Source organism: Beta vulgaris, chromosome 7 (genome assembly GCF_026745355.1).
Source record: "Beta vulgaris subsp. vulgaris cultivar EL10 chromosome 7, EL10.2, whole genome shotgun sequence".
Classification (NCBI taxonomy): Eukaryota; Viridiplantae; Streptophyta; class Magnoliopsida; order Caryophyllales; family Amaranthaceae; genus Beta; species Beta vulgaris.
In genome coordinates, this window is record NC_079208.1 from 57,148,600 (window position 1) to 57,169,626 (window position 21,027).

At 36.2% G+C, this 21,027-nt stretch overlaps 1 protein-coding gene across 4 annotated transcripts; it reads left to right on the forward strand.

The window, feature by feature from the left end:
- The first annotated feature begins 1,320 nt into the window (after positions 1-1,320).
- On the forward strand, positions 1,321-20,521 carry LOC104900014 (DExH-box ATP-dependent RNA helicase DExH11). 4 transcript variants are annotated; one of them, XM_048648405.2, is made up of 24 exons: positions 1,322-1,612; positions 3,822-4,067; positions 4,427-4,687; positions 5,002-5,070; positions 5,343-5,421; positions 6,727-6,905; positions 7,014-7,121; positions 8,595-8,696; positions 8,900-9,100; positions 9,201-9,311; positions 11,302-11,369; positions 11,716-12,100; positions 12,393-12,548; positions 12,639-12,749; positions 13,407-13,460; positions 14,188-14,445; positions 14,942-15,051; positions 16,959-17,112; positions 17,712-18,177; positions 18,343-18,557; positions 18,638-18,876; positions 19,652-19,778; positions 19,869-20,099; positions 20,182-20,521. In XM_048648405.2, the coding sequence occupies exons 1-23, from the start codon at positions 1,478-1,480 to the stop codon at positions 20,079-20,081; spliced, it is 4,047 nt and encodes a 1,348-aa protein (XP_048504362.1). In that variant the 5' UTR covers positions 1,322-1,477; the 3' UTR covers positions 20,082-20,099; positions 20,182-20,521. The 4 variants fall into 4 exon arrangements, with proteins under 4 accessions (XP_048504364.1, XP_048504362.1, XP_048504363.1 ...); XM_048648406.2 differs by having other exon boundaries at positions 20,186-20,521; XM_048648407.2 differs by having other exon boundaries at positions 1,321-1,612; positions 6,739-6,905; positions 19,869-20,521.
- The last annotated feature ends 506 nt before the right edge of the window (positions 20,522-21,027 follow it).

A 21,027-nucleotide genomic window follows, 5' to 3' on the forward strand; every position in this document is an offset into this window, starting at 1 on the left:
AATTTGTTTCCATTAAAAATCTGAGTGCTTTAAATAACCCGTTCTTCAAACTTGGGAAGATTAATGATAATAGATGAACGATTTGATCTAAAATATCATTGTTACTTTTGATCAAATTGTTCTTCGAACTTAGGGGAAAGCAATGATATATGAAAAATTATTCATACTATTAGAAATCTGAGTGCTTTAAATTTGATTAGTTGTCTAATCCAATCATTAATTTATAAAATATGAAATAATAAAATCTCAATTAACAATGTAGTTATTTAAACAAATAATTTAGATTGCTTTTATAGTAAGATCTTGATTTAGAGTAGTTACATTGAATACAAAACTATTGTAACTAATTTCCTAACATTGAAATGTTTCCTTCAATATATAATCTTCCGTTTTTCCTACTTTGACTTTGTGTGATATTTCATATACTTCAATCTAACCACGCTTTTGTACTCATATTTATAGAAATTGCTATTATAGAATCATCATACAATTTGTATCGATGATATAATAGGGGGTGTTTGGTTCACTAGTTTTAGGTATGAGGTATGGGTTTGGAATGAACAAAACCCATACCTAGTGTTTGTTTAATTTCTTTCTAAATTTTAAACCCATACCTCAAACCCATAAGGTATGGGGTTTAGAAACCCATGGGGGGAGGTGGGTATGGCTCATACCTTACCTCTAGGTATCAAATAAACGAAGATTTTTCAATCCTAAATGAAACCAAACACAAGGTATTAAGTTTCAAACCCATACCACTTTGGTTTCATTCCTGATTCCAAACCCATACCATTATATGAACCAAACGCCCCCTTAAAGGTTTATTGGGCACAAGTTTTTGATATAGCGTTTAGTGTTTTGACTTATTGAAAAAAAAGGAAGTGTTTGGTTAAGTAGTGATAGAAGTAGTAGTGTTTTAGCAACGTTTGTCAAAAGTTATAATTGTAGTTTATGGAGTAGTATTTAGTTGTGTTTCATTTGAGTTTTTAACTAGTTATTATAAACAACTACTTTGAAAACTTTTTTTTTTACTGAAAATCAATATATTATACCGCTACTTTTGCAGCTGACACCTAAAAACTACACACCAACCACTAACAACTACCAGCGCAACTAACAACCACTCTCACAGCTAAAAACTATTACCAAAACTACCATTACCGAACACACCCTTAAGCACACACTTTTGCAAACAACTAATTCAAAAAACCAATACATATAACCAATACTTAGAGTCAGTCGCCACCAGCCAACCGCAAACGGCTTATTGCCAAACAACCCCTTTGTTTTGTTATAAAAAAAATCACAAACAAGGTTTAATTTATGTCATTAAAGAGCCCGCCAAACCAAAATCAAGGTCCCAAAAAGCAAAAGCTTCAGCCATTACAGATTTACAGCAGTAGTATACTTGAACACATCAAAAGAAAGAAAAAAAAACACAGAGAAACCATTAGAAGAAGAAGAAAGAGTGAGATGAATGGATAGAATACCAGTAGGAAACGATTTGGCATTTCGGGTCGGGCTTACGGGCCACAGCGGCCATCTTTATATCGAGCCGCTTCCTCCTGTTGAGGCCCATAATCCTCTTCGCGACCTACCTGATTTCGTTCTTGTTAGTTCTCTTCTCGCTCTTTTAGTTGAATTCATTTGTTCATTTTTATGTTGTTTTTTGTCCAGTTTCGTTTTAGTTGAAGCAATTAAGGTCATGATTTTTCTTTGTTACCTTTAATTAGAAATGGAATTTGGAATTATGAATTGTTTTTGGTTTAGGGTTTATAGATTGATAATGTTATGCAGCTTTGATTGAGTTATAAGTGTAGTGTAGAATTGAAATGTATATGATTTTGAGTTTACGCGGAAATTTAGAAGAATGTTTATTTATGGGGTATGAGGAGCTGTATGAGGTGAAAATCTCATGTATCGTTTATGTATGCGGAAATTTAGAAGAAAGTTACCATAGTTGTAAATGAATCGATGATTTTGTCATTTTGCATTGATGAATTTTGATGAAGAGGGTTTGTTGCGTCGTGAGAATTGAATGAGGTGAAAATCTCATGTATCGTTTATGTAGAGCGGCAGTTGGGGTGACTTAATTTGGTAATTTGTACAATGTTTATTTATGGGGTATGAATGCTAACAACTGGTTATTTGCCATTTATTTATGGGGTATGTATGCTAACAACTGGTTACTTGCCATTTATAAAATCGTGTTATTTTACTGTTGCAGCAACATGCTCTTGTTTGCATCATCTTTTTGATTGCCTTCAGAGTGTACTTACTCGTTAGGGATATGAATCTAGAGAAGAAGCTAATATTCTTCTTGACCGGTCGCTTTTTTGGCTAGTGTTCTTTTTAACATGAACCTGTTTGGCAAAACTAGCGTTTTTGTAGCTGTTAGCTGTTGTTGTAGCTGTTAGCGATCCGAGTAGCTGTTAGCTGCCAACTAGTAGCTGTTATATGTCAAAGTAGTAATTCAAAGTATAAGTGTTTGGTAATAGTAGCTGTTGGAATTGTTAAAGACAACATTAAACATTCATTTAGTGATAAAATTGACTTCAAAAATTTTATTGATTAAAATCTATATTTAAATGTTATGTCTTATTTTTCATAAGAAAAATAATGTATGCGACCCTTAGGACTTCATGGGGTAAAAATATTAGAATATAACTAAACAATATAAACACGGACGAAAGCGAGATTTTGTCATTTTAGAAGTATTTTGAATTTTTATTATAAGACCTTGGAGTGCATATTTCACATCTTAAAAAGCACCACATGAAAAAGAAGTAAATAACCCTTACGTAATGATAATATATTTATTTATTCATTTATTTATTTATAAGACTTTAGTAATGATGGTGATATATATTACATATATTATACAAGAGCTTACAACTAAGTAGAAGATTGGAGTACAAAATCATACACCAAGTGATGAGCTATAACTTTAAGGAATTTTTTTATTTAAAAAAAGAAAAAAGAAAAGCAACAACAACCAAACCTTATGAAATAGCAGTAGGCAAGAAGATTGTATTTGCACCGCTATTTACATGGATGAAACGTTACATAATGTAACGTTCTACCAAAGCTAATCAACCTCTAGTCCAACCTCTATCTGCTATTACAACCGCTACCTTACCAAACACTCACACAATTATCAAGTAGCAGTTTAACCACGTCCAACCTCTACCCACTACCTAAAATGCTAGTGCCAAACAGGGCCGAAATGTGGAGTCTCCCTGCCCCCCAAGCTTCAAATTTTAATGGGTGAAAATGGGAAACTTGTAGGGGCTGATTTCTTTGTGTAAACGAAGTATATAAGTTCAATCACTTGAGTTTAAATTGTGTGGAATGTGCAGTTATATTAGTATATCTTATTTGAACGAGTTGTACAGAAAAAGGGAACAAAAGTTTGTCAACAAGGTTAGTCATGGTATGAATAACTGTTGAACATGAGAACCGGTGAGGTTGTCGGACATAACTAACAGTTGTTCAGTGTTAATTATCTATGTAGAATTTCAATGAATGGATATGATAGAAACTGTACATGCTCAATTTTTATGCTCTTCCTCCACCCACTAATTGCAAAACACTAGTTTTTCTAATATGACAAACCAGGGGGAGGGAGTGTGAGACAATGATATATTATAGAGGTAGTGCTGAATTATTTGTTGAGCCTTTTATTTTTTGATGGTTAGTGTTTCACTTTGTGCTCCAACATCAACAGTCCGTTTCAGGAAATTTTAGGTTCCCATGTGCTGCCAAATGACTATGTCAAAACATTCATCGTGACGACTGCTTTTAACTCTTATCTATTTCAGCCACCTGCCTTTCCTGAGGAAACAAGCGAATCTATCAAGGAATTTATAGAGGAAAAGTATTTAACACCGCGATTGGACCCTGATGAGTTTTCTCCTGAAAAAGCTGGAAGGGACTGGGATTTTGACTGGTTCAGTAAGGCCAAAATACCCGTGGAGCCATCATTACCTCGGACAGCTGTGTTTCCTGAATGGGAGCTACCATTTAGGCGCTCAAAGCAAGGAAAATGGGAGCCTCGATCAGTGCAGGTGTGTCCTCAGTTCTGCTATACACTTGGATGGCAACTGCCACTACTTGTTTGTTTGTTTGTTTGTTTGTTTGTTGCTCTTTTTTATATATATATATATATGTAATTTGTATTTAGTAGAGGACCCTTGGTAAAATGCTGTATTTAGTAGAGGACACTTGGATGGCAACTGCCACTACCTGAATGGGAGCTACCCTTTTATATAAAATTTGTTCAATTATATCACGTGAATTTGGTTGGATTTAGTAGAGGACCCTTGATAAAATGCTGTAGGTGTTAACTAGAAGTATATCACTTGGCTTTTGTTAATACTGAGTTGTTTGTAATATAACATTGAAGTTTTTGTCCATTCTACTATAGCTGGAGATATCAGAACTGATTGCAGGAGCAGAGGACTCTGGTGCTTTCCCACGAATTACAGGACCTGCAAAGGACTTTGTGAGAGGGAGCATTAACAGTCGCCCTTTTCATCCAGGTGGGATAGAGGGATCTCAATCTTTGCCAAGGGTTGTACCTGATGGTGCTTTGAATGGTGATTGGATACGTGAGGTTCTTGAGGGTGGTCCGGCTGAGAAAGTTCCTCCAAGCTTTAAGCAAGGAATGGATCTGGGCAATCTCAAGGTAAGGTGATTGCAGACTGTTCGATAAGTTAATTACACATTTAGATGATACAACTTTAAGAAATATTTTCTTGCATATCAGGTTTTTAGAACATTTTGATCAAGATGTGAAATCAAGAAGGAAAAATGAAGAAATATTAAAGGGGAATAGGGGATAATAAAGTAGCAAAGGAGATTTTATCATTTTTCTCTCTCTTTTTGTTGGGAAGGGGGTTGATGCAGAATTATATTGTCTTACAAGTCTGTTTATTTTACTTAGTCTGTATGCTGGAATTGTTACTATTTTTAAGACCTATTTTTATGTACTAAATTTAGGCATATCCTTCTTCATGGAATGTGACTAAGTGCCAAGTTACTCCGAAGGCTGTATCAGATGAGAAGCAGGTCAGTTGATGCTCAATGTGCTGTCTTTGAATATTGGTTTTGGGAGTTTCAGAGTTCTCATGATATGGTCTTACTATTGAGTAGGCTTCATTTCCTCGTCTCCTTCTTCTTCCTTTTTTCCTTTTTTCCTTTTTTTTTTTTGGGGGGGGGGGGCGTAAGGGGGTGCAATTACTTGATTTTATTCAATTGAGACTATATGTCTTAGCAAACTTAGCGTTTTTCTTAATGGCATTCGAATGTGACTGATGCTTCATTTTCCTTTCTATATATAGAGTACACTGTCTCTGCAGTTTGATGACTTGTTCAAGAAAGCATGGGAAGATGATATTGCTGAAAACGATGTATCTGATGGTATATACATATGCTATTTCTGTCTCTTATTTCCTCAGTACAAAGTGGCTGTATCAGATGCCTGAATTTGAGTGCCTGTCATCAAAATATTGCTGTTATTCTGACCTCAAAAAAGATTTAATGGGGTTGGGGAAAATCTGATTTATAAAATATATAAACAAGAGACAAGGCATCACACTGTTTAACGGAAATCAGAACACATTTTATATACAAAGACTACAAGTGATGGGGTATCAGTTGAGCGCTGGAGCCGCAAATAAAATTAGAAATGAGATACACTAAAAAATCTAGCACCAAATTTTGTTGTCAAAAGCAAATAATGAAACTCTCTGAACATAATTATTTCTGTCACAACCGTCTAACCTTTTGCTTTTGGTGATTTTTCAAATGCTTGTCTCAAACTTTATGGTTTGTTGATGGAGATATCAGCTGTCTTTAGAGAAGTAGAAGAGAGGGGACCCTTATTATTCTTAAAAGAATTTTTTGACCTAGTTATGTGGGATAGACGAGAGATGATTTAACTAAAAGTTACAATCATCTACTCAAAATTTTTAGTTCTGAGCTTTGTGCTACTAGGCTTTGTGCCTCCATGATCGTATTAAATCTTCTTGCTAAACAACCTTTTTGGAATGAGTGTAAATAGCATGTCATATAGTAGATAACAGAGAAGCGTTGTATCGGATGAAAGAAAGTACTAACCTATTCCCTTTATCAACTTTTGTCTCTGTATGCATATGTGTGCGCATCTGACATACCTTCTCATCCTCTTCAGCCTTTGTCCTTTATCTGGGTCATCAGAGGGATGTAGGCATAGATAGAAGCACTCAGCTGCATTTTCTTTTGCCATTGATGTCTCCGCATTCCGCTGCCTATGTCCATTGTCAAGAAATGGTGCGAAAGTCACTATGAGGGCAATTTTTAGCTCCGGGCTACAACAGCTAATTCTAGTATCTCAAGAACCGTCTTGGACATATTATTCGTTACGGAGTATAATTTTGATCCATCAATCAATTGACCTTTTGAGTTAGGGTCTTAGGCAAACAGCTTCTTTGCATGGACATATGTAGGTATTGCTGTATATACATCTGAGCTCTTTTGCTAGTTGTAGGCTTTAGGTAAGGTACTGTTTTAATTGTATAGCATATTAAATTATTTAGAGCTTCAATATTACTGTCATGGAGAAATTCAGCGGTTGTGTGTTGTTGCACCTGTCCACTATTCACCATTCTTCTTTTGTGTTGATATGTTTGATTTCATTCTGGTCTTCCCACTCCACATGTACTAACAGGATTACTTTTATGTAAGGTCATGAATCAGAAGCTGATAACAATGAATCAGAAATACAAGTCACTGAAGTTGAAGTCGAAGGTGATATTCCAGATGTTGAACTATCGGAATTAGATAAAATTTTGTCAGTGGACTCTGCAGCATTGGATTTAAAGGCGGACGTAAAGCACGAAGAAGGTGACAAACAGCGTAAAGAGGTAACCTTTTGCCTGTCCTATATCGACCTGCAACTCAAATGCTATTCCTACATTGCAGATAAAGTTCTCTGTATATTTATGCTGCTCTAATGAGGATTCTATCTGCAGTCTTGGGCTATTCGTGAAAGCAACGATGGTATCGCAGATCGTTTTCATGAACTTGTTCCTGATATGGCTCTCGAGTTTCCATTCGAACTAGATAGGTTCCAGAAGGAGGTATTGCATGATCTATCATCTTTTCTTTTCATTGTTCTCTATATTGTATAGTAATTTTACTTGGCAGTCATCGTGAAAACAAGTTTTCTAGCATTGAATTGGTGTTTAAGAAGTCTTGTGTTTTCCGTTAATTTTAAGCATACTTGATCAGATTGTAGGATATGCTGTACATCTTTAGCTTTTATTCCACCTGTGCTTTTGATGATGTGACGTGTTGGGGATTACAGATCTCCCCTTGCATGTGTTCTTTCCACAGTCTCACTTTTAATTATATTATACGACCTCCGGTCTTTATTACATTACCTGTATTCCTTTTTGGGATGTCCCTTATTAGTTTACCCATTTCTTTTGTTTCTATTTTTGGAATGGGACCACTAACTTTCCATCACACATACATTCAACATTAACATAAAATAATAGTTTCTCTTTCCTTCTATGTCCCACAACATTGTTTCTCGTAAAACTTTGTGCAAAATAAACGGGTAAACTAATAAAGACCGGAGGGAGTATATGTTAAATTTGGGTTGGGAGAATGATTTTCTCCATATAATGGGTGACATCTCCTGAATCATATCTTTTTTTTTTTGGAGAAAGGTCTGATTGCAACTCCCAGTGGTTTATAATATAGTGAAAGTGTTTTATGCTCCAGACCCCTACAACTTACTCAAAAAGAGGAGAGCTGAGTTTGGATGATCTGTGGCATGTTGGTTGATTTTGAACCTGAACTCACACTTGCTCCATGGAGAGCTTTGTGGAAAGAAAAATTTAAGGGCCTAGAAATTCAAAGACACTATGATGGGTGTTTAGACAAGAAATTTTCAATCTGTCATGATCCTCATGGACACAGTTGTGATTTGAGTTTAATTCATCACTTACGTTGGTTGACCTCTTCAGCTCTTCTTCTAATATCCTACTTTGGCCTCTTCAGCTCTTCTTCTAATACGCTTGTTTGGCTTATTCAACTCTTCTTCGAAAAGCTATTTGTGCATTTAGGCAAAGTTTTCATTGTCAATTCTGGTCCTCATGGATACTTTAGTGTTGCTGAGTTCGATTCATATGTAAAAATGCACGTCTGGCCTTCTTTTTCTTTTCAGCTTGTCTTCAATAAGCTTTCCGTATAAGGAATAGCTTGCCTATCAGTTCTGAGTTCTGCCTTTAAAACTATATTGCCGGTTGCCTGTAGAAAATATAAAGACAGATCTGTACGCTGCCGTGACTTTACTTTTGGATCATCTTCTTGTGTGCTACTGTCTGTTGTAGCTTACCTCACTCTTAGGCTCAGATAATTTTATGGTATGGCTATATTATATTGTGGATGTTGTGATTTTTCTTGGCTCCTGCAATATAGATGTTGCGTCATCGCTTTGTGTAGAGTTTAGGCTGGTCCAAGAGCGGCAATATAAATATTATCTAGGTGCATTCGGGATGATGTTAAGTGACTTGCCTTCTTCTTTCTTTCCTGCTGTATTGCAGGCTATCTACTATCTTGAACGAGGGGATACGGTTTTTGTGGCAGCTCATACATCAGCTGGAAAGACAGTCGTTGCAGAGTATGCATTTGCATTGGCGTCAAAGGTATGTAATACTTTGTTCGAGGATTTTCTCCTGTTGCTCTTATCGAAGAAAGGAACTCCTTTTCTGGTCTGTCTTCTTTATGATTTTGATAGTGCTAGATGTGTCAACCCATACATCTGTGAAGTTCAGGCAGTTTTTTACTTTGTTGTGGTCACTTCTGTTTCATATTCCATGTTTCGACACTGATTAAGTTCTGCGTGCAGCATTGTACTAGAGCCGTGTACACAGCTCCAATTAAGACAATCAGCAATCAGAAATACAGAGATTTCTGTGGGAAATTTGATGTAGGTCTTCTTACTGGTGATATCAGCTTGAGGCCAGAGGCCTCCTGTCTCATCATGACTACTGAAATATTGAGGTCAATGTTGTACAGAGGTGCTGATATAATCCGGGACATAGAATGGGTAAGAGGGCATATTTTCTTGTGGTATTGTGCAAAAGTAGGAATGTTTCTTATCTGCATTAGGTGCTTATGTTCTTTCACTTGGATGGTTGGTGTTATAGGTCATATTTGATGAAGTGCATTATGTCAATGATGCCGAAAGAGGTGTTGTCTGGGAAGAAGTTATAATAATGCTTCCACGGCACATTAATTTTGTCCTCCTCTCTGCCACAGTAAGTATTGTTTCACAAGATCCTTTTTATCAATCAGGATGATCAGCTTGCTTAGCAGCATTCGTATTTAAATAGATATAATGCAAGATTAAAGAACATGTGTGATTAACTATTTTGTTAAATGTGCTATTTGTCGCTCGATACTGTTGCTGCTTTTCTTCTTCTTTATTAATAAAATGCATGCATGTATTGTATTATGATATATAATTGATTGCAGAATTTTATTCGGCCTTTCTAGTGTGCTTGCTATGAATTGGAGTATTATCTATATCCTGCTATTTGATCATCCTGAATAGGGATTACGGTAGGTAATATGGTGATGGGTGATTATGTTTTGTGTTACAGACTTATTAGTTGATTCTCCATTATTAGATAGATTATGTTTGTTATTGCGTTGAATTTTAGAAATTAGTTGGTGTTCATACTCGAGTTTTATAAAACCTTCTAGAGTCTTGAAGTCATTCAGTGCTTAGTCTAATTTTATGGATACAATAGAAGTCTGTATAATCGTGTTCCTTTTCTAAGTGCGATCGTGTTTCCCACCACTACTTTTCTTAGTCTATCTTTAACTAGATGGCAAAGGTCTGCCATTCGTGCACTAAGATAGCCATCTTATACACAAAGTCACAAACGTATGAAGCTTTGGGTACTGTGAATTATCGTAAGTGTTAGACAAACTTGAAAAAGTGGTACATTGCTCACAGGGAAGCAGTTGGATACAAGTCTCATTGAATGAAATTGAGAAGGAAAATTTCCAGAGACCCGCTTTGAGTTTTTCGTGTGCCACCGGATACCCTGAACTTTTGTGTTTTCCCTACATGTCTACCCTAGTCATTGTGGTTTTCTAGAAGACCCATGTAGGGGGATCTTTGGGTGTGGGTCTGTGCCTCTGTGGGATGTCATCTAAATTCCATGTCCATTTCTTTCTTTATATATCTAGCCATCTAGGTGCACCTTTTTCCTAAAAGCTTCATAGATATAAAATTTTCATGATAGTTTGGATGCGAAGGGAAAAATTTCATGACAAGAAATTAAGTGACATGCAATATTTTGAATAGGAATTGTGGTTGCAATCACTGATGGAGCAGTGGTTGCAGGATTTTTCAAGGATTATGCTCATCGTGACTTAAAGCTTTTAAATCACTAATTGATCTATATGGCGAAATTCTAAGTTCTCTAATATTTAATATCTTTTATTGCCCACTTCACCTGTAATAGTAAATACACTTCCAATACTTCCAACTTCCAACTTAATTTTTGAGCAAATTAGAGGTATAGAAACTTTTAAAAATAAAATTTGGAGTTTGAAGTCTTTGTATTATGTCATATGAAATAATGAACACTGGTGTATGGCTTGTAAGTTCTAATTGCTGATAGCATCACATACTCTTCTATATCAGATATCTGATGTTTTTGGAATCATGTTTCTCTTTACGTTAATAAATTTAGAACTCTGAGAAACATGTTTGTTGACTGTCTTTTGTGTTACAATGGCTGATTTTGTTTTGTGATGACTGCTGAATTATGTAATGACTTACATGCTACGTTTGTTTCCATAATTAGTGTAGTGCAAATATAGAATGAAGGGAAAATATTTGGTTGTTTGTGCCTTTTGACCCCTGATTTTTTTGTTTTTGTTTTGCAAAGGTTGTTAGCTACATTTAAATGTTCAGAAACATTCTTTTTACTAGAGTAAATTGGTTAGTGGTATGACTTGCATACTTTTGAGATCTCAAACCCAACCATGTGATTGGATCTGTGTGGATGGTTACGTTATATTATTGCACAAATGAAATTGATCCTTTTCTTTTCCAAGGATTAAAAAGGTTTTTATCTGATATCTGATATTCTGCTGATTATATTGCAAACTTAGATAGTAGATACACGTAACGGAGTATTGTCAGAATACACACATTCACTACTTGTTACAGTTGCCCTTTTTTTCAGCACCTTTAGAATTTTGATGTTTTTTGCAAGTGTTATCTTGTAGGTTCCAAATACAATAGAATTTGCCGACTGGATTGGCAGAACAAAGCAGAAGACCATCCGTGTTACTGGGTGAGAAGCTACTCTGTGATATTTATTCTTTGTATCAAAACATAAGGCACTCACAATTTTTACAAACAAACTTAGACTATATTTCTCCCAAATATAGTGATAAAATTACAGAAACAATACACTATCTGGAAGATTTAATTGCCAAACCTCATCCTAGAATAATATGGGTGCCTTATATGTTGAAATGAAGGAGTACCATATTATAGGGTATAATTTTTTTATGGTACTGGGATATCCTATCATGTTCTTTGGTTAGGAAAGATATTGCATAGAATTTTCTATCTTGTATCCCATATTATCATTTTAGCTTCCTTGACATATGTTTTATTTATGTTTTGGATATCAGGACCTCAAAGAGACCAGTCCCGTTGGAGCACTGCCTGTTTTACTCCGGAGAACTTTACAGAATTTGTGAGAACGACACTTTTCTAACTCAAGGTCTAAAAGCGGCCAAAGATGCACACAAGAAAAAGAATTCGAATACAGCCAGAAGTGGCTCTGTAATGCATTCAGGTCCTGCAGCAGGTTCTGGTGGAGCGAATGCTCAGAATCGTGATAATTCTTCCCGTGGGAGACAAAAGCATTCTGGGTCGCGCAATACGGGGAGCTTCTATGAGACAGGTTCAGGGAACTTTACTAGTGGAAGCCAGACCCATTTGGGCATGAGAAGATCAGATGCTTCTTTATGGTTGCAACTTGTCACCAAACTTTCAAAAAATTCACTTTTACCAGTAAGTGGTATTGTGTTGACAAAAGACGCAGATACTTGCGTCTTTAAAAATCCTTTTCCTCTTTTATTTTGCTGTTTTCCATTATGTCAAGATGTTTAGTATATTGTGAACAATGGTCTAGCAATAAGCAATGTCTTTAACCGGGGTGGGGGGAGTATTAGAGTTCAGAGATATGAAACAGTCAGTTATTTGCCATATTGAGTTCTTGTGACCTATTTTTTTTGTCATAATTGTGTTTGTATTCTCTCTCAATCCCTGATGTTACTTTCCATGATCTTTTTTTTGTTTTTAGGTTATCATATTTTGCTTTTCAAAGAACCGTTGTGATAGGTCGGCTGATAGTATGACAAGTATTGACCTCACAAGTAGTTCAGAAAAAAGTGAAATCCGTGTTTTCTGTGACAAAGCTTTTTCACGGCTGAAGGGGTCTGACAGAAACCTGCCTCAGGTTTATAAAGCTCTACTTTTGTTATTTTATAGCGTTGTTCAGAACTTCAGATACGTCTCAGTATCTGTATGTGTTTTAACTTTTTCACAGATTCTCAGAGTTCAAAGTCTTCTTCTTAGAGGAATCGGTATCCATCATGCTGGGCTTCTCCCGATTGTGAAAGAAGTTATTGAAATGCTTTTTTGCCGTGGTGTAATCAAGGTAGGTGGTTCTGTGGCCAGGCTTTTCTCAATTGGATGTTGATGATTACTCCTTGTATCGATGTTGTCTTCTACAAGCTGGTTGAGTAGAATTCGTGCATGAATATCTAGAAAGATTGTTTTTGGTTAATGTTGTTTAGATATAGGTTCAAAATTATTGTTAAGTTATTAGGTGCCTATAATTTCTGAACAGAGGATATCTAACCACACTATATTACATGGGGTGTTTTCTCTGTGTGTTTTATGAGAGTATCTCGAAGCTTGCAGAAATAATAACTAATCTATTCTTGAGAATTAATATTGAAGATTGTGCCTGGGCAATGGCTTCTTAACTTGGAGTTGCTCTTTTTTTGGTCCTCTTCTTTTCCTTTTGGGTGGTCTTTCCGGCTTCTTTTGAGGGTCTCTTGTCGTTCTGATGTATTCTATATATTTGGTGCTCAAAGAATTTTCTTGTCTACAATTTATCCCACCATTTCCCCATGTTCACATTGTTTTTTGAGCTGAAAATGGACGCAATTGAATCTCTTCCCAATCTTTTAGCGTTTTGAATGATCTTTCGGTATTATTGCGGCAAACTTTGATATGGGCCTTGAGATTTTAGTTTAGCAGGAGGCTGATGCCTGATGTTGCCTAATTTTTATTTCCATCCTTATTTTAGGTTTTATTTTCAACCGAGACATTTGCTATGGGTGTTAACGCTCCTGCCAGAACGGTGAGTTGCTTTGTTGAACTTATTATTATCATGCATTCTGGAATTTGCTGTTTATTTCTGATTTTTCGTTTCCCTCTTCAGACTTGCATATTCTGATCTGGCAGTACCTTTTATTTTATTAGTTACATTTACCAACAGCAGCACCCTTTTGCCAACAAGGTATTTTGATCACAAAGGAATGTTAACTTTTCAATTTGTAGAAATTTGACGTTCCACCATTCCTTTCTAATCTTCTTCTTCCTAACTTTCTCTCTCTCCCCCCTTCTGATCTGAACCTCTGTTGCATGACAGCATGAAAGCACCGAAATAACTCCCCACCCCCCTAAAGAAAAAAGGGGGAATAAGACAAATGCAGTGATGTTTATGTTATTCGGAAAGACATAGTTATTACTGCATTTGGCAGCAAGGGTTAAAACACATGCAGGGGTTACAATTTTCCCAAAGCCCTGTAATACGATGCTGCGTGAATGATATTTCTTCATGGTAATATTCTTTCACTTTCCTTGAAGAAGTGGGGGGACACTGGCTAAATAGCAATATCGTGACTTGATGCATAAGCTTTAATATGCATGCTCATACCCTCTCTGGTATTTACCTTGTACACTTTTATTTTTGCAGGTCAGAAAGTAAAATGTTCGTTTTTCTTTCAGTGAGTAACTGTATTAACTTTTGACAAGTCTCTCGAAAAAGAATCAAATAGATGATTCCTTTCCAATATTTATTGCAGGTGGTTTTTGATACTCTAAGAAAGTTTGATGGAAAAGAATATAGACAGATAATTCCGGGTGAATATACGCAAATGGCTGGCCGGGCAGGCAGAAGAGGGCTCGATAAATTTGGAACTGTTATCATAATGTGTCGTGATGATATTCTGGAAGAAAGAGATTTGAAACATGTCATTGTTGGACATCCCACCAGACTTGAATCTCAGTTCCGACTAACTTTTATTATGATTTTGCATCTACTCCGTGTTGAAGAATTGAAGGTGGGTCATAACAAGTATGACTATTGACTATAGAAATATTTCAGATTTGCAATGATGTGCATGAGATATTTAGTTGGTAATTTACAGATTAAGAATGAAAATTTTAGATAATCAAGAGGAGAAAGTGTTCTTTTACACCAGTGCTTTAATCATGCAGGGATGTATAAAATTCTTGTTTATAGATGGTCCATTTTTCGTTTATTTATGACCCAAAATAGTGACTTTCATAGCACCTCCACAATGGTGACTGCAACTCCAGTCCTGAAAAGAATCCAATTTCGTATCTATATTGTTTTGTGTAATTAAAGTTCACCTGTGTTGATTATCAATATACCAGTTAGTAAAGAAACATACATACGGACCTCGTTGTCTAAAACTTTCCGAATGGAAGAAGGTTTATTTTGTTAGAATTTATCATTGATTTCTTATTTTCCACTGTTATATCATGTCCTCTGTTGGTAATGTGAGTTCATACTTTCGGTGTTTATAATTGCAGGTAGAAGACATGTTAAAGAGAAGCTTTGCTGAATTTCATGCTCAGAAAAAACTTCCTGAAAAACAACAACTTCTGATGCTAAAGCTTGCACAGCCCACAAAAACAATTGAGTATGTTTCTTCCCATGTTGAGAATCCTACACTTTCTAAAAGTTGGATTTCACTTACAAACTTGCTTTCACTCAAGCTCTTGCCTGATCTGGAGGTGCTGACTGGCAGTCATTTAATCTCCAAGGTTAAAGGCGTTCGATTGAGAATATGACATTTAATAATTTAATAATCATGATGATTTGTAGATCATCTTTTTTACATGCCTTTGTCACTTTCTATATTCTAGGTATGTGCATACTCATACTTATAAAATTTTTGCTTGGAAACTGCAACATACCTATGATCCACAATTGGTGAAAGAACCTTGAAATTGCCTTTAGTTTCATGGACTAGGCTAGGTTTTCTTGTCCAATAATCATGGAAATTGAGAAATCAAGTGGAGGTAAAAGAACGTAAGAGTGTAAGTTGGTATGGTTAATATATAAGCTTATAAGGTACATTTCCACTCAAAAATAAATATATAAGGTACATTGGTTAAACCTATAAGATACATAACCTTAATATATACTTCCTCCTTTATTGGTACTTGCAATTTTGAAATGTGCATATGGACCAATTAGAGGAGAGAGATAGAAAGAGATTAAAAGAACTCAAATGTGCTAGGAGGGAGAAAGGAAGAATATATTGCCAAAAATGGAACCGTTGCAAGTAATAGGAAACTTCTTAAAATGGAAAATGTTGCAAGTATTAAAAAGCGGAGGAAGTAAATTATATTGGCTAAACTGATAATGTTTATAACCTTAATTTATAAGCTACATTGGTTGGACATATAAGGTACATCACCTTGATATGTAAGGTCCTTTGCTTAAACCTGTAAGTTAAATTACCTTGATATGTAATACATTGCTTAATCCTAAGGTACTTCACCTTGATTCATAAGGCACATTGGTTAAGCCTGTAAGGTACAGTTAACTTAAACTGTAAGGTATATTTCTTTAACCTTTCAGGTATCACCTTAATGTGTAAGGTAATTGTTTAAACCAATAAGATACATGATAACATCCGGATCTGGATCAGAGAATCAGATATCCGAATTCGATCAGGCATAGTGTTTAATTCCAAATTTGCACTTCTTTTAAGTTTTTATTTTTTATCTTTTTGTATTTTTTTATTTTCACGCAGGCACTTTTTAACTTTGCCATCACTAACCTCTATAATTTGATTGTGTGAACTGCCTCACAAGTCGTAGCTCATAAATATGAAGCTCTGAGCATGGATAACATTCTGAGTTTCTGACCAGCTGTTAGTTGCTAAAAGAGAAAGAAAAACACTAATATGGGTATCCGCCCTGACCTTTTGCATAAACTTGAACTTGATTCACTATCATTTATACGATTATTACCTACTTCCTTTACCAGTGTTTCTTACACTTCTAATAGGCCCTTCTGCTAAGGAACTTGAACTCCATCTTCCACCTTAAGTTTAGTGGTATTCTCCGGTGCACCTCTGCTAACTTCTTATTCACATAGGTATAGTTATTGAATAATGAGTTTATCTGCATTGGGTTATGTGGATATAGATTATTGTTATTCTTCTTTTTTGATTCATATATTAACTGGCCATAGATGGCTGTAAGATGGGCGGTTTGGGGGGGGGGGGATAATTGGATCTCAACCCACGAGGAAAGTTCGGTCATTTAGAATGACAACTGGGAGTACCCAGAAGAAATCCACCACCATACCCGAAACTTGAGGGTGATGAGAATCGAATCCCAACCTCTTGGATGGTGAGGAGCTATACCATTGAGCTCCCACATGATTCTCATGTGGATAGAAATTATGATGATTAGAGAATAACATCTCTCTCCAGCCTGCTCCCTCTCTCAGTAATGCCTGATACAGTTTCCTTGAGCAGGAATTTTAACTTGAACAGCTTTCTTTATATTTCAAAATATGTTGTTTTTGTAGATGCATAAAAGGTGAACCAGCTATTGAGGAATATTATGAAATGTATGCGGAGGCTGAAATGTATCTGAACCAGATAACGGAGGGTGTCATGCAGTCTCATGTCGCAAATCAATTTCTTGTGCCTGGAAGAGTGGTGGTTGTTAAATCTCAAACGGTGAGTTCTTAGTGAGAAAACACAGCTTCTTTCCCTTCAGCTTGGATTTCTCTTGTGTGACTGCAAATACAATGTCTGGTGTATTAGTTATATTGTTACAAATTGGAGTCTCAGTTAGAGGTTCATTTTTGTCTGTCGTCTTCTTTGATACTTTTAATCTGTGAGGTGAGCTCTTTGTTATCTTCTCATTCTACTCAGAGTAATGTCTGGTGTCCACTTCAGCTGTCTGTTCTGCTATGAACTAACAGAATATGTGAACAAAATGAAACAAGTAAATATTTGAGGAAATAGAGGCTATCGCGGATGGAAGTTGTGTGTATATTGAAAATTGAAACTCATTAGAATCTTGTCTTTGTTGTCCTCTTACATACCGTGTACTTCGTAAAGCTCTGACATTAATATGTCTAGAAATTTGGTGTTTGAGCTAAGAATGTACATGACCTTCCAAGAAAAGGGTCAAGAAAGCAAACCCGTCTCAATATCTATGATGAAATTGTCTGCTCTAACTTTTCAGTTTCATGTTGTTTTGCAGCTTTTGTTCTCTCTATTATAATATATGCGTCATTGCTTAATCTGTTTTCTCTGTCTATGATCTACAGTCTCAGGACCATTTACTTGGGGTGGTGGTGAAAGCACCTTCAGCCAGCATTAAGAAGTACATTATTTTGGTGCTGAAACCTGATTTGCCTCCAATAATGCAATCATCCTCTGGTAGTGGTGCAACCCTTGAGAAAGGAAGTAGCAAATCTGATGAAGGTTTTTTTGTGTTGCCTAAGTCAAAACGTGCCTTGGATGATGAATATTATTCTGCTGCCACTTCTCGCAAAGGATCTGGTGTAATCAACATTACATTGCCTTACCAGGGGGTGGCTGCTGGTGTGACTTATGAAGTTAGAGAAGTGGACAATAAAGAGTTTCTTTGCATCTGCAATTGCAAAATAAAGATTGACCAAGTTCGCCTTCTTGAAGACGTTAGTGCTGCTGCCTATTCAAAAACTGTTCAGCAGCTTTCTGATCTGAAATCCAGTGGGAGTAAATATCCTCCAGCGTTAGATCCTTTGAAGGGTATGACTCTGTTGTAATCATTTATGATACTGGAAGTTTGATCTTTCACTCACCTATTCCCTGATAGGGAAAGGTATATACTAAAGAGGAGGGGGTTTGACGTTGAAACAAAGAGCCATTCAGCAATGCAATTATGAGCCTTACGTTTGTTACTCTGTGATTCAGATCTGAAGCTGAAAGATGTGGATCTTGTTCAAGCGTACTACAAATGGAACAAGCTATTACAGAAAATGGTTGCGAACAAGTGCCATGGATGTATAAAATTGGATGAGCATATGAAGTTAGTTAAGGATATTTTCAAGCACAGAGAGGAAGTCAATGAGTTGAAGTTTCAAATGTCTGACAAAGCACTTCAACAAATGCCTGACTTTCAGGGTCGGGTATGACTGGTTAACTGTGAAATAGTTTTGGTTAACAAAGTCAACTGTTCATTGTATTCTTCTTTTTGCTGTGTATACAGATAGATGTTCTCAAGGCTATTGGTTGTATAGATGATGACCTTGTAGTTCAGATCAAAGGCCGTGTTGCTTGTGAAATGAACTCTGGAGAGGAACTTATATGCACCGAGTGTTTGTTGGAGAATCAGTTAGAGGACCTGGAACCAGAAGAAGCAGTTGCCGTAATGTCAGCATTTGTTTTTCAGCAGAAGAATACTTCTGAGCCTTCATTAACACCCAAGCTATCTGCTGCAGTACAAAAGTAAGCATCTTCTTTGCTCATTCAGTCACCACCTTGTATACTTCTATGTTGTATCCTGTATGTATTAGGTTCCAGTTTAGATCAAGATTGATGGGGTAGGAAGGGGTGGTCTCAGCGGGATGGCTTATCAGATTTGATGCATGGAGTGATGGTTCATGGGAAGGAGAGAGAGAGAGAATGTGTCTCTGTGATAGAGCTGGCAATTTGGGTCAACGGGTTGGGTTCAAGTTGTTTTGGATCGTGGTCAACATATAATATACTAACCTCTGATTTTTAAATAAGTGCAACACTTTGACTTTCACGCTTGCCGACGCACAACTTTGACCATTAATATCTCTAATTATGTATTTGTTAAAGTTATAAAAAGTTGATATCATGGAAATATTCATTATAACAAATCCAATATCATTTTATATGATCATTTTTGTTTCTATTACTAGTAAAAAATTACAGTCAAAGTGAGGTGTGTGAATAGTACAAAAGTCAAAGTGTTGCACTTAAAAGGAAATAGAGGAAGTATATCATAAATAATGTGAAACATAAGATTATCACAAAATATGATAAATAAGTCAAATGGAGTTGATTTTAGGGTTGTTCCATGGGATTAAGAAAGGAAGGTGTCCCTTACACTGTTACTGCTGGTTAAGGGTTTTTTTTTTTTACTTCTCATAATAGTGTACACCTTATAACAATCTTTTTGCTTAAATACTCAAATTGATCTGTGTATATTCTTATATCCTTGGATTGATTTTTATATTAAAACTTCCTTTTGCAGATTATATGATACTGCTATCAGACTAGGGGAATTACAGGCAAACTTTCAACTCCCAGTAAGCCCTGAGGAGTATGCTCGAGAAAATCTCAAGTTTGGTCTTGTTGAAGTGGTTTATGAATGGGCAAAGGTAAATATTATTCTGTTGATGAGATTTTTGCTAGATGCTTCATTGCATGCTTCCTTTAGAGGCTGAACTTCTGACATATGTTGGTGGCAGGGCACAGAGTTTGCTGATATATGTGAGCTAACCGATGTTCCTGAGGGGTTGATAGTGAGGACCATTGTCCGACTTGATGAAACATGTCGAGAATTCAGAAATGCTGCGGCTATTATGGGAAACTCTGCTTTGTACAAAAAAATGGAAGCTGCTTCGAACGCTATAAAGCGAGACATCGTCTTTGCAGCTAGCTTGTACATCACAGGAGTTTAGCTATGTCATGTCACACTGGTATGATCTACTGACGTATCTAATTGACATGTATAGGAAGAAGTTGCTCTCTTGTTGAGTGTTTATGCCAAATTCTGATCAGGCAGAACTTAGCTGAGGATCTACAGCTAATGGAGATGCAATAACAAGGGATGCTAGCTACGAAATTAAAAGATGATGCAAAGAGAAAACAGAGACACCAAGAAATGGTGACGCGGAAAATCCCAAGAGGAGGGTAAAAACCGCGGGTGGAATTGAGTCCACCAATCCACTATGTAGGAAGATTACAACTTATAGCTAGCAGCTAGCAGCTTGTAGCTTATACTAAATACACTTGTTGATATTTGTGAAAGTAAATGGAAGTGTTCTAATGTAAGCAATGTTTATGAACTGCCTTTCCCCCAATACTTCTACTCCTATTTATATCCATACATTTATTGTAACGTTGCTTTACATGTTTACGTTGCATAACTAATCTCCTAATAGTGCCATGATCTCCTAATATCAAGGAGTATCTCCACTTCTGCTTAATGACTTTGTCAACCCTATTTTGTAGGCGCAACAGCATTATTTGACTTGATCTTGATCAGTATCCAATGCTCTTTGAATCAAATTTATTCAACTCCCTTCGTTTCCTTGCTGTAGCTGCTACCTGATAACTTCTAGCTGGGACGGATGCTATATCCTGCAGATTCAGCTTAGCAAATTTTTAGGACATAACAATTGCCCCAACTTGTGATGCCAACCTAGGCGCAACTGAGTTAAAATCGCAAGTTACCAATCAAAAACAAACTGTTAGCAAAAGGACTTAAGATTTAAACAAACTGGTATTTCAAAATTTTTCAATCTGAGGAATTAAAACGTGTGAAGATAATAACTTTTACTCTAAAAGATAAATCCCTTTAATCCGCTGAAAAGATAATTTTCTTGGGAAAAGAAAAAATTCATC

Excerpts from the sequence above, each read along its gene's own strand:
- LOC104900014 (XM_010687328.4), top strand. The coding sequence starts at position 1,478 with ATGGATAGAATACCAGTAGGAAACGATTTGGCATTTCGGGTCGGGCTT. Across the intron at positions 18,877-19,651 it reads CTATCTGCTGCAGTACAAAA|ATTATATGATACTGCTATCA; the intron begins GTAAGCATCTTC and ends TTCCTTTTGCAG. Across the intron at positions 19,779-19,868 it reads TGGTTTATGAATGGGCAAAG|GGCACAGAGTTTGCTGATAT; the intron begins GTAAATATTATT and ends TGTTGGTGGCAG.